The sequence below is a fragment of the Lactuca saligna genome, chromosome 8, assembly GCF_052625555.1.
Source record: "Lactuca saligna cultivar CGN05327 chromosome 8, ASM5262555v1, whole genome shotgun sequence".
Classification (NCBI taxonomy): Eukaryota; Viridiplantae; Streptophyta; class Magnoliopsida; order Asterales; family Asteraceae; genus Lactuca; species Lactuca saligna.
Genome location: NC_136424.1, coordinates 89,657,737 through 89,672,315, shown reverse-complemented (window position 1 = coordinate 89,672,315; position 14,579 = coordinate 89,657,737). Strand labels below are relative to the sequence as shown.

The window sequence follows — 14,579 nt, the reverse complement described above, 5'->3', positions numbered from 1 at the left end:
TGGGTCGTAAAATTTTAGTCAATCAATCACGTTGACATTAGTGGATGAGTTAACGTTTACTTTGTACTTATATGGAGTCAACTATATGAAAATACGCGCTGTACCAGACCCAGTCGACGCCTCGAACTAAATAAACGAACGATAATTATATAAAAGATATTCTTTATTGTTTTCTATCTTAATAAAAATATTTTCAAGACATCTAAAAATTATGTTGCAAGTATATATTTTTTTTTTCTTAAATCTAATGGAGGGGTTACAGCCAAACTAGTGTTCTGTACAGAAAGGACAGAAAGCTTTGGTTAGCTGGCTGTGTTATATATATAAACAGTAAACTTACAATATGGATTCTAAAAGAAAAAATTACATTTTAAATAATAAAAAATGATTGAAAGTCAACATGAATTCTGAAAAAAAAAAAATGAAATGACTTTTCAAATAATAAATACTCATTGAAAGTATGTTGATTCACTTAGAGCATACGGTGTAGGTGTGTTGCTTCTCGTTATTACCAACGTGGAGGGTAAAAATGGCGTTACAACGAGATCAACCCCTCCCCCCATCTCGTTTATCCTCATTGTGGCATTTCTCGTTCCCAACTCCATCCAATGAAACGAACAAAAAATCGACCGTTACCACTTTAAACCGTTTGAATACGGTTGATTTAATAAAAAATAAAAACTTTAAAATTAATTATTCTTTGCCTATATAAATACCTATTATAACTAAACAATTTTTTAAACACATAACTTCTCTCTTTCTCTCTATAATCTCAATTATCTTCAAAAAAAAATTATGGATCCTTTCGATTCGTCCGATGATTCCAATGACGATATATTCTTCAGGATGATGTATCATTATTATACCAACGAGCTGCTACAACCAGGCTCAGCCCCGTTACGAATAAGACGTGCGATGTTAAACAGAAATCGTGAGGAATGACACGAGCATCGATATCGTGATTACTTTGCAGATAATTGTGTATATGGGTCGAAGGACTTCAAAAGAATATTTCGTTTGAGTAGAAATGTGTTCCTACAGATCGACAACGCTTTGGAAAGTTGGTATCACTTCTTTATTATACTTTTATACAAAAAAAACATTGTAACAGCCCGGATTTTCAGGTATCTTTTATTCGCATATTTTTGGTGTTTTGTGAGGGGACTCGGCGAGTTGGAGCTCGAACTCGCCGAGTAGGGTCGCGGTTCTGGACGCGGGTTCGCGCCTGAACTCGGCGAGTCTAAGGGATGGACTCGGCGAGTCCGCGCTGTTTGATGAAACCGTAATTTTCCGGTCCTAAGCTCTATTTAAAGGACCTTATGGCCCTTCATTGCGGCCACCTTAATCCTTGAGAGCACCAAAGCAGCTAAGGGTTCCTGTGAGTGAGATAAGAGGCTATTGTTCACCAAATTTGTGTGTTTTTGCAAGAAAGGAAGGGGATAAGTCAAGCTAGAAGAGTTGGGAGCTTGGATCTACTTCCATTTCGCCAAGGGAAGCTTCTTGAGGTATCTTTTAGAGCTTATTTTCGTGTTTATGTTGATATGGTCAAATCTAGGGTTTCTTCTTGCCTTATTTGCTTTGTAATTGAAGTGTGAGAGGTCCCATGGAGATATGGTACCTAGATCTGGACCTTAGCAGGTCCAGAAAGTCCCAAATGCTATGCTTTATGTCCTTCCTTTTGGGTTGGAGGCTAGGGTTGCCATATTAGTGATCATTTCTCCAAAAAGAACCTTGTAAGTGTTGCATGGTGGCCAAGACTGTGACTTTATGTGATAAATGAGCTTGGGAGGGCCAGATCTATGAGTTTATGGAGCGGATCTGACCTCAGAAGCAAGTTTGAGTCAATGCATGGCATGGACTCGCCGAGTCTGAAGAACAGACTCGGCGAGTAGCATGAAGATTATCCTTAACCACTTAGTGAGTGGTCCTGCCGAGTTATGGTTGACTCAGTGAGTCATGGGGAGTTAGAGAGGGATTGACAGGTGGACTGAGTCGAGCTGGAACTCGCCGAGTTGTCCTTGCGACTCGGCGAGTTGAGTCGCGATGGCCCTGCGATTCATGACCAGGTGGAACTCGTCAAGTCAGGGGAGTACTCGACGTGTCAAAGGAAATCCTTGCGAGTTGGTGAAAATGCTTAGACTCGCCGAGTCGCTCTAGTGCACTCGCCGAGTCCAGTCAAATTGACCATTCACTGTTGACCAGAGTTGACCGGTGTTGACTTGATAGGGATAGTCAACCTTAGTGGTAAAAGTATTAATTAGAAATATATGATGTTATAGGAGGATTATAGCTTGGGGGTTCGAGCACGAGTGATTTCCAGGGTTCGCGAGTTATCGAGATATACGAGGTGAGTCTTCTCACTATACTGTACCCGGAAGGGTATGACTGTGTGACCGGAAGGTCGAATATGATATGAGATATATGCATTATGTGTGATAAGTTAATCGTTATATGTGTCATGTATGATATGCTTGATATGGGCCGGAAGGCATTATGTTACGGGCCGGAAGGCGAATATGTTATGGGCCGGAAGGCGTTGTGATGTGGACCGTAAGGTTGACGTGGGTAGGACCGGAAGGTTTACCTAGTCGGGACGGAAGTCCCCTGAGACACATGGACCCAAAGGTCAGGGCTTGGAAAGGCATATGTGCGTAAGTTGTATTTTGGGGAACTCATTAAGCATTTATGTTTACAGTTGTTGTGTTATGTGTTTCAGGTACTAGCGAGGACCGTGGAAAGGCGTCGACGTGATCGTACACACACTCGGGGAAAACTATTTTTGTGATCTTTGTTATGTAATCGGTCGTGACAATATTGTTTACATTGGAATCTAAATTATTACTCGATGTTTTGATGTTTGTAAAAATGAAAATTTTGTTTTAAAATTTACATCGTTACAAGTTGGTATCAGAGCCTTGGTTTGAGGGATTCGGGTACACCTTCGGGCGTAATTGAACTCAAACCGGGGATTTGAGAAAATTTTAATTAATAAATCAATAAAATTTGTAAGTGATTTTTGAAACAACCAAAGAAGAAGGAGTGTGTACGGTTAGCCAGCGCCCGAATGGTAAAATCCCCAAAATACTCTTACAATATGTGTTATGAGATATGATATGATATGCATTCTAGTAGACTAGGTATACATATTAGGACTAGAGTGGCCTGATTTGTGATGTCTTAGTCTAGGGAAACCTGCTTCTATGAGGTGCTTTGAGAGCGAGTGGGTAGCTAGTGCATGGCAAGAATAGAGTACTCAGGATCCGGGGTTTGGGGAGGAGGACTTGGGGTGAATGCTGACGCGGTATAGTTCGTAGTATTGGGCCCGTACTACTGAAGACACCGGGTCAGTGGGCAACCCAAGTAAGAATCCCTGGGTATCGGAGACTGAGTAGGACTGCGTTATCGAGTGCGATTATGCTCGATAGAGTCTCTGATATTTTTATGTTGTATTTCAGAGACATCATGGTTGGACCATGCCACAGACCTGGTACGAGTAGTGTGACTAACGAGGAGCTTCGTCAGATGATTCATGAGGACGTAGCTGCAGCGATCCGGGCTGAGATTCCGGATATGTTTGGGTCTATTAAGACCACACTGATGGAGATATTTGATGAGCGGTATGCCGCGTTGACTGAGGCCGCAGTCGCTGCAGCTACCGCAACTGTGGCCGCTGCCAGACCACAGGGAGGTGACTCGTTGTTGTTCCGGGAGTTCAACAACACGAAGCCACCTGAGTTTCACGGGACGCAGGATCCGATTGCTGCGATGAGATGGATTGCTGATATCGAGGGATGCTTCTACACTTGTTCATGTCTGGAGCATCTGAGGGTACGGTTCGCCTTGAACCAGCTCCGCTTGGGAGCAAAGGATTGGTGGAAGTTCGTGACGGCGAACTTCACTCTCGCAGAGGTTTCAGCTGTGACTTGGGAGAGATTTACTGCTATGTTCAGAGTCGAGTACGTTCCCCAGGTGGAGAGGGAACAGTTGGTTTAGGAGTTCTTGACCCTCGAGCAGGGTAATGATTCTGTCACGGTAATCACGCGGAAGTTTCATGAGAGGGCGATGTTCTGCCCCGAGCAGGTGTCCACGGAGCAGGCTCGGATGAGTCGGTATTTGGGAGTGCTGAGGAGGGATATCCGGGAGTTCGTATCGAACTCATCATATCAGACTTTTGCTGAGCTTCAGGTGAATGCCATGAAGCGTGAGATCGAGTTGGAGACCCAGGCCAGGGATGAGGCCGAGTCTCAACGGGTGGATCGGCGGTCGGCTCAGTCTCAGCCGGCAGCCAAGCGGACCAAGTCCGCCGATTCGAGATCCGGAGGTCAGAATGGCCGCACTTGCGGAAAGTGCGGCAAGGGTCACGAGGGGGCATGTCGATCGGGTGCTTGCTACAAGTGTGGCAAGGAGGGGCACATTGCTAGGGATTGCCCCAAGGGATTCATGGTTTGCTTTCATTGCAACCAGACCAGCCACCGGAAGGCCGAGTGCCCTCAGCTTCACCAGGGATCTACGTCTGCTGCCAGGGTTACCAAGATTCGGCCAGTGAAGGCTGAGGCTCCGAAGGCTCGTGGGAGAGCTTTCCAGTTGACTGTGGAGGAGGTCCGCGCGGCGCCTAATGTTGTAGCCGGTATGTATTCTTTCATGTATTTACCTTTATGCTGAGATATTGTGCTTATATTATGATATGCGTAGGTACTTTTCTTGTGAATTATGTACCTGCTTTGGTATTATTTGACTCGGGTGCGAGTCGGTCTTTTGTATCGTTGGCTTTTAGCCAGCACATCAGTATTGATCGGGAGGTGATGAGTTGACCCCTGCGAGTTTTTATAGCAAATGAGAAAGCGGTATACGCCACTGAGGTGATTCAAGGATGCGTGCTCGAGATTTTTGGGGTCGAGTTCCCTATAGACTTGGTTCCTATAGCTATGGGGGATGTCTGCATTATCGTGGGCATGGACTGGTTGAGTAAGTTTGGGGTAGTCATTGACTGCGAGAGACAGCTGGTGACGATTCGAGACCCTAGTGGGGGAGTGCTTACGGTTTATGGCGAAGGGACCCGGTATGGGTCGGCGTTTTGTTCGGCTGCCAGGGCAAGGCAGAGTTTGCAGTAGGGCTGCAATGGATTCATAGCCTACGTGATAGATACTCGAGTGGCTGCGGGGAGGCCCAATTCGATTGATGACGTTCCTGTTGTATGCTAGTTTTCGGATGTGTTCCCCGAAGAGCTACCGGGTGTGCCTCCGGAGAGGCAAGTGGAGTTTCGTATCGATTTGGTTCCGGGAGCGGCGCCCATCGCCAAGGCGCCTTATCATCTCGCTCCACTGGAAATGCAGGAGTTATCCTCGCAGCTTCAGGAGCTGTTGGGAAAGGGGTTCATTCGACCGAGTAGCTCACCTTGGGGAGCGCCGATTTTGTTCGTCAAGAAAAAGGATGGTTCACACCGGATGTGTATCGATTACCGGGAGTTGAACAAGTTGAGGGTTAAGAACCGGTATCCATTACCTAGGATCGACGATCTGTTCGATCAGTTGCAGGGGGAATCTTGGTTCTCCAAGATAGACTTGAGGTCGGGGTATCATCAGATGAGGGTTCGAGAGGAAAATATCCAGAATACTGCTTTCAGAACTCGTTATGGACATTATGAGTTTGTGGTGATGCCTTTTAGGCTCACCAATGCCCCGGCTGTGTTCATGGATCTTATGAACCGGGTGTGCCGGCCGATGCTGGATCGGTCGGTGATCGTATTCATCGATGATATTTTGGTGTATTCGAGGTCTAGGGATCAGCATGAGGAACATTTGAGGGATATTCTTGAGGTATTGAGATCGGAGAGGTTGTATGCCAAATTCTCCAAGTGTGATTTCTGGTTACGAGAGGTCCAGTTCCTCGGGCATCTTGTTAACCAGAAAGGGATATTGGTCGACTCGGCCAAGATTGAGGCGGTATTGAGGTGGGAGGTGCCAAGATCGCCCACTGAGATCAGGAGTTTTCTGGGTTTGGCTGGATATTATCGCAGGTTTATCAAGGATTTCTCCCAGATTGTTGTGCCACTTACTAGGATGACCCGGAAGGGTGATGTGTTTTCATGGGGACCGGAGCAGCAGTCATCATTCGAGACGCTTCGTCAGAAATTGTGCGAGGCTCCGGTGCTTGCACTCCCGGAAGGGATGGAGGATTTTGTGGTGTACTGTGATGCATTTATATCGGGTTTGGGGGTGGTGCTTATGCAGAGGGGTCATGTGATAGCGTATGCTTCGAGGCAGTTGAAGCCTCATGAGTCGAGATATCCAACCCACGACCTGGAATTGGGGGCTGTGGTGTTTGCCCTCAAGATCTGGCGGCATTATCTTTATAGGGTTCGGTGTACCATCTACACGGACCACAAGAGCCTGAAGTACTTGATGGATCAGCCAAATCTGAATATGCGACAGAGGAGGTGGTTGGATGTGGTGAAGGATTACGATTGTGAGATCCTGTACCACCCAGGCAAGGCTAATGTGGTAGCCGACGCGTTGAGCCATAGGACGGAAAGCGCCCCGATCCGAGATATTTGTTTGAGGTTGACGGTAATGACCCCGATTTTGGATACTATTCGAGGAGCTCAGGCTGAGGTTGTGAAACCAGAAAACCAGAAGAGGGAGCGGGTTGTAGGTCAGGTATCAGGATTCGTCACGGATGGCCGAGGGCTTATGACTTTTCAGGGTCAGATTTGGGTACCGTTTGTGGGTAGTGCGCGTGCTATTTTGATGGAGGAAGCGCATCGATCGAAATTCTCGATTCATCCCAGGGCTACGAAAATGTATTTGGACCTAAGGAAGGAGTATTTGTGGCCCTGTATGAAAATGGATGTTGCATGGTTTGTTGAGAGATGCTTGACTTGTCGGCAGGTCAAGGCCGAGCACCAGCGACCACACGGTAAATTGCAGCCGCTAGATATTCCCGAATGGAAGTGGGGAACAAATTGCCATGGATTTTATCACCAAATTGCCGCGGACTGCGAGGGGAGTCGATGCGATTTGGGTGGTCATAGATAGATTGACGAAGAGCGCTCATTTTCTGGCCATCAGCGAGAGCTCTTCTGCGGAGAAGTTAGCGGAATTATACGTGAGGGAGGTGGTATCGCGGCATGGGGTGCCGATCTCGATTGTTTCTGATCGTGATGTGCGTTTCACTTCCAGGTTCTGGAAGAAGTTCCATGAGGAATTGGGTACTAGACTGCATTTTAGTACCGCATATCATCCCCAGACAGACGGTCAGAGTGAGCGGACGATTCAGACGCTTGAGGATATCCTCCGAGCATGCGTTTTGGATTTCGGAGGAAGCTGGGACACCTATCTACCTTTAGCAGAGTTTTCGTATAACAACAGCCATCATTCGAGCATTGGTATGCCACCCTTTGAGTTGTTGTATGGGCGGAGGTGTCGCACCCTCATCTGCTGGGGTGAGGTGGGGCAGCGGGTGATGGGTAGCATGGAGATCGTACTCCAGACGACCGAGCAGATTCAGCAGGTCAGGCAGAGGTTGTTGACCGCTCAGAGCCGACAGAAGAGTTATGCAGACAGACGCTAGTCCGAGCTTGAGTTTTAAGTCGGCGATCTTGTACTCCTGAACGTCTCTCCTTGGAAAGGAGTGATTCGATTCAGGAAGAGGGGCAAGTTGGGGCCCCGATACATTGGTCCTTTCCGTGTGAACGCGAGGGTAGGTCGGGTAGCCTACCGTTTGGATTTGCCAGCAGAGTTGGGGCAGATTCATGACACTTTTCATGTGTCGCAGCTGAGGAAGTGTATAGCCGACGAATCGGCAGTGGTTCCATTAGAGGATATTCAGGTAGATGCAATCCTGAATTATGCCAAGATACCAGTGGCCATCAGAGATCGGAAGATCAAGGTTTTGAGGAACAAGGAGGTACCCCTGGTGTTGGTTCAGTGGCAGCATCAGAAGGGTTCAGAGATGACCTGGGAGCCGGAGCGTGAGATGCGTGAGCAGCATCCGGAGCTATTTGCAGAGCGAGACTTCGAGGGTGAAGTCTAGTTCTAGTGGGGGAGAATTGTAACAGCCCGGATTTTCAGGTATCTTTTATTCGCATATTTTTGGTGTTTTGTGAGGGGACTCGGCGAGTTGGAGCTCGAACTCGCCGAGTAGAGGCGCGGTTCTGGACGCGGGTTCGCGCCTGAACTCGGCGAGTCCAAGGGATGGACTCGGCGAGTCCGCGCTGTTTGATGAAACCCTAATTTTCCGGTCCTAAGCTCTATTTAAAGGACCTTATGGCCCTTCATTGCGGCCACCTTGATCCTTGAGAGCACCAAAGCAGCTAAGGGTTCCTGTGAGTGAGATAAGAGACTATTGTTCACCAAATTTGTGTGTTTTTGCAAGAAATGCTAGAAGAGTTGGGAGCTTGGATCTACTTCCATTTCGCCAAGGGAAGCTTCTTGAGGTATCTTTCAGAGCTTATTTTCGTGTTTATGTTGATATGGTCAAATCTAGGGTTTCTTCTTGCCTTATTTGCTTTGTAATTGAAGTGTGAGAGGTCCCATGGAGATATGTTACCTAGATCTGGACCTTAGCAGGTCCAGAAAGTCCCAAATGTTATGCTTTATGTCCTTCCTTTTGGGTTGGAGGCTAGGGTTGCCATATTAGTGGTCATTTCTCCAAAAAGAACCTTGTAAGTGTTGCATGGTGGCCAAGACTGTGACTTTACGTGATAAATGAGCTTGGGAGGGCCAGATCTATGAGTTTATGGAGCGGATCTGACCTCAGAAGCAAGTTTGAGTCGATGCATGGCATGGACTCGCCGAGTCTGAAGAACAGACTCAGCGAGTAGCATGAAGATTGTCCTTAACCACTTAGTGAGTGGTCCTGCCAAGTTATGGTTGACTCAGTGAGTCACGAGGAGTTAGAGAGGGATTGACAGGTGGACTGAGTCGAGTTGGAACTCGCCGAGTTATCCTTGCGACTCGGCGAGTTGAGTCGCGGTGGCCCTGCGATTCATTACCAGGTGGAACTCGTTGAGTCAGGGGAGTACTCGACGTGTCAAAGGGAAATCCTTGCGAGTTGGTGAAAATGCTTAGACTCGCCGAGTCCGGTCAAATTGACCATTGACTGTTGACCAGAGTTGACCAGTGTTGACTTGATAGGGATAGTCAACCTTAGTGGTAAAAGTATTAATTAGAAATATATGATGTTATAGGAGGATTATAGATTGGGGTTTCGAGCACGAGTGATTTCCAGGGTTCGCGAGTTATCGAGATATACGAGGTGAGTCTTCTCACTATACTGTACTCGGCAGGGTATGACTATGTGACTGGAAGGTCGAATATGATATGAGATATATGCATTATGTGTGATAAGTTAATCGTTATATGTGTCATGTATGATATGCTTGATATGGGCCAGAAGGCATTATGTTATGGGCCGGAAGGCGAATATGTTATGGGTCGGAAGGCGTTGTGATGTGGACCGTAAGGTTGACGTGCGTAGGACTGGAAAGTTTACCTAGTCGGGACGGAAGTCCCCTGATACACATGGACCCGAAGGTTAGGGCCTGGAAAGGCATATGTGCGTAAGTTGTATTTTGGGGAACTCACTAAGCATTTATGTTTAGAGTTGTTGTGTTATGTGTTTCAGGTACCAGCGAGGACCGTGGGAAGGCGCCGGCGTGATCGTACACACACTCGGGGGAAACTATTTTTGTGATCTTTGTTATGTAATCGGTCGTGACAATATTGTTTACATTGGAATCTAAATTATTACTCGATGTTTTGATGTTTGTAAAAATGAAAATTTGGTTTTAAAATTTACGTCGTTACAAACATCTAGTACATGTTTTTTTAATTTTACAACATATACAATATATTTTTAAACTGTAGTTACTATATGTTTAGTTATGAATTTTTCCAATTGAGATATGATGCTAGAGATAGACGAGGGTTTACAACGTTGTAGAAATGTGTTGCGGCCATTCGTTTGATGGCTATGGGGGAGTCACCCGACACCATGGACGACTATATGACAATGTCCGAAAGAACGGCAAGGGAGAGTTTGTATACATTGTCAAGGGGTGTTGTTGAAATATTTGGAAACGTGTATTTGCGGAAACCTTTGTTGCATGATTTGCAAGAATTGTATGTGGTGCATGAAGAACGCCATGGGTTTCCCGAAATGATCGGAAGTATTGGTTGCACACACAAGAAATGGAAAATTTTTCTGGTAGCATGGAAAGGGCAATACGCAAGTGGTCATCACGGATCACCTTCGTTGGTTTTAGAGGTTGTTGCTTCTCAAGATTTATGGATTTGGCATGTATTTTTTTGGGTTGCGGGTTCCAACAACGACGCCAACGTTCTTGATCAGTCGCCAATATTCGACTATCTTTTGAATGGAAAGGCCATGGATGCTCCTTTCACAGTGAATGGAAACGAATACAAACATGGATATTACCTTACAGATGGAATATATCCTCAGTATTCTACATTCGTGAAGGCATTTCGCCACCCGGTTGAAGAACGAGACAAATATTTTAAGAGAATACAAGAAGGAGCACGTAAGGATGTGGAACGTGCTTTTAGAGTGCTGAATGCGAAGTGGTATATAGTTGAACATGCAGCACGGCCATTAGATTTAGAAACTCTACAATATATCATGTATGCATGTATCATAATGCATAACATGGTGGTAGAAGATAAAGAACGAAATATTGCACTGTATCTCAATGGAGCCCAGACACGTTCAGTTTCAACCAGAAACAGCAGAGTATTTGCATCGAGTTGTTGACATTTATGACGCAAATAAACACAGACAACTTCGAGAGGACTTGGCGGATTATATCTTCTATAGTAACAATAACGATAACAAATAGCGTTTAGTTTTAAAAAAATGTTTTTTTTAATGAATAATGTTGTGTGTGTGTGTGTGTGTGTGTATATATATATATATATATATATATATATATATATATATATTTGGAATCTGGATGTTATGTGTCTATGTTAATTTTAATCTTTAAAAATTGTTTTTATTAACATTATGTTTTATTTATTATGTTATATTTTAAAAATATTTGTCTAAATTAAAAATTCGGAAAAAAAATATAAAATGGAAAAAAGTTGGTGTTATAACAAGATGAAATATGGTGACCATTTCCCCAATTGGTGTTATAACACTATTGGTGATGTGGCATGTCGGGTGGCACCAAAATGGTGTTATGATTAGTTGTCTAGACCTTATACTCTTATATTAATTCGTCCAATGAAGATATGAAACAAGACTAAAAGTAATTAACTTCAACGATTATCAATAGCTAGCTTACTAATTAACAACCTAAGATAATGTAAACATATTTTGCAACCATCGCCTCCGGATATAAATATCTCGATTAGGTTTATCACATACTTCTTTGAATGTGGACATAGACTTTGCACACATTTTATATATGTTTTGATTGCAACATTATAAATCATGGATTTTTACCAACTTGCCTACTTTGCATGTTGATTCATTGTTTTTACCGAGGTCTAGCTGAAATGATCCTCATCACTTAGGCGTTATTTGTTTTTTGTAAAATTTTTTGAGATTTCTTATTGTTGTGCGGCGCAATACATGCGCAACATTTTTCATCTCGCAATTGTCTGTTTTTTAGAAGTCTTCGGAATAAAAAACATTTGTGTGTGTTCTGTTTGGGCGACACATGTATTGGCTCTTCTAACATCTTCTTCTTCTTCTTCTTCTTTTTTGCTGAAATCTTAATAAATATTGATTACATGTTGTTGCAATCTTGTTTCATCTTCTTCTTTTTTGTTTGTTTTTTCTATTCTTGCTGAATTATTTTTTTCATTTTTGTTATATTGAATAATGATAATTTATTATTGAAATATCATTATTTTTTGCTAAAATATCATAAATTCTTCTTGAAATGTCATATATTATTAAATTTTCGATATTAAAAACTATTTCCGGTTTATAAAAGAAGTTTATTTTAATTTTTTAATATCTATAGTAACATTTATATGTTAAAAATCAAACACGTCTCTTAGTACAATCTGCAGCCATTTAGTCCACTTATTCTGTTGTAGAGATGATTTGCAAACTTAATTGATCTTTACTTCAAAAAAACAAAGAGTACTTTACAATCTCGGTAGAAAACGATGATCTAAGCATCTTATAGATATCAAGATTGACATTGATTCTCATATCTATTACACCGTTCTCTCCTAATTTATCTCGTTGTTTTATTATGTTATTGTACTATAAAGATGTTTCTAATCACCAAAATAACCATATATCATATGTAAATCAACAAAATAGCCAAAAACAAATTCCAACAAGAGTTTAGAATTTGAATATATATATATATATATATATATATATATATATATATATATATATATATATATATATATATATATATACTAGTTGTGAGACTCATGTATTACATGGGTTAATTTAAAAAAATTAAATATAAATGTCCAAAAATTTGAAAACTTTGAACTTATAAGAAAAGTTAAAAAAATAATAAATTATTATAATGAAAATGTTTTTTATCTTTTAAATATAAACAAATAATTTAAATAAATAAACAAAAAAAACTAATGAGCTTTTATTTTTAAAATTTTGAAATTAAAAAGTAAGCTCATTAATGACATTAATATCCATTTATTACCATATTTATTATAATTATTACATTAAAATATTATGTAGAATTAAAAAAAAAAAAAAAAAAAAAAAAAAAAAAAAAAAACTTGTAAAATAACATGTGAAAAAAATTAATTCAAAATGACATTTGGCAAATTAAATGAATGTGGCCAAGTAGAACAAAACATTAATTTATTAGGAAGTGTGTATGTGTTTGTGTATATATATATATATATATATATATATATATATATATATATATATATATATATATATATATATATATATATATATATATTTTGAGAGTAATATAGTCCTTTTACGTTCAACTACACAAAATGACCATATGCACCATATTTGTAGCTTTGAAACTTGATGCATGCGTCGACTCCGATATCATGAAAGATATAATTTGACTACTTTGAGTAAAAATAATCACTTGTGTATAGTTGGTATCAATAGTTAACGGAAATGTATCCATCAGTCAAAGGCTAAAGGTTCAAATCTTGTTTTAGATTAAAAGATATGCATTTAAGATATGTGTCTAGCAATATCAGGAGTTGACTGAAAGTTTGATATCTTAAAAGAAATATCTCATTACCATGTTGTGCCAATTGCTAAATCGAGTTTACAAGTTTGTTGCATATACACAAAGATAACCGATCATGAGTATGGATGAGAGAAATATCTCATTACCATGTTGTGCCAATTGCTAAATCGAGTTTACAAGTTTGTTGCACATACACAAAGATAACCGATCATGAGTATGGATGAGCATAACCGGGTACTCGCCTGATTTTCACCGAAACAGAACCGGCGATTCCCAAAATATTATAACCTAAACCGGAATGGATTGTATCGATTCTCAATATTTTAGAATCGGAACTGATAACCGCTGGTTTCGTTACCGGAAACCCACTTTCAAAAAAATTACAAAAACATTCCTTTCCAAAAACTAATAACTTGAAACGTTTTACTAGTAAAGAGTTTGAACCAACTCTATATCCAAACTAAAACCAAAAAATTCAAAACTTAACCAAGCAAAAGAGCTTCACCCAACAGAGCAAAACACAAAACTGCTATAAACATAAACAATAACTCAGCAGCCCACAATTGTAGGACACCAAGAAACTATCAAATTCCTTACTCCCCTCTCGAATATAAAGGAGAAACTCTTCTCTTTTTTTCTTTCTAGGCACCGATGTGAGGGGGAACAACCAAATGTTAAACTAATTTTTAGACTTCTTTTTTTGAAAAAAGGTTGTGAATACATAAAAACAAAGGTGCTTTGTTTAATTATAGTTGAATTAAACATTTAAATCTTATTCTATGGTATGAGTACGTAGTTTTGTTAACAATCATTAAAACAAAAATTAAAAACATTCTCATATATTTTCTCCCGAAAGATCATGTGAACATAAGCTTTTACTTTTACCCCTCCACTCATCGTTATATTAACTTTTAGGTGGTTTTAATTTTAAAAAGGATGGATATTTTTAATAAATAACCAAACAGTGAATCATCTATGGTGTGTATATATATATATATATATATATATATATATATATATATATATATATATATATATATATATATATATATATATATATATATATATATATAGTTATGGTTTTATAGTTTGATTTTACATCTAAATACTTACTTCTTAAAATGTGAACCTTCCACATATTCCCTTAACACACACACACACACACACACACACACACATATATATATATATATATATATATATATATATATATATATATATATATATATATAAACCGGTTTAGCATTTGCCTAGCGGATAGCGATTCCAAAAATATGAGAACCAAAACCGCTTAGGTTGATTCCAAAACTTTAGGAACCGAAACTGCTTAAGGTAGTTCCGTCTTAGGAACCGAAACTGCTTAAGGTAGTTCCGTCTCCAGAACCGGCGGTTCAGGTTCCGT

At 41.1% G+C, this 14,579-nt stretch overlaps 1 protein-coding gene across 1 annotated transcript; it reads left to right on the top strand.

The window, feature by feature from the left end:
• The first annotated feature begins 9,972 nt into the window (after window positions 1-9,972).
• LOC145009883 (uncharacterized) lies at window positions 9,973-10,770 on the top strand. Its single transcript, XM_078968508.1, has one exon. The coding sequence runs from the start codon at window positions 9,973-9,975 to the stop codon at window positions 10,768-10,770; it is 798 nt and encodes a 265-aa protein (XP_078824634.1).
• Window positions 10,771-14,579: the final 3,809 nt, after the last annotated feature.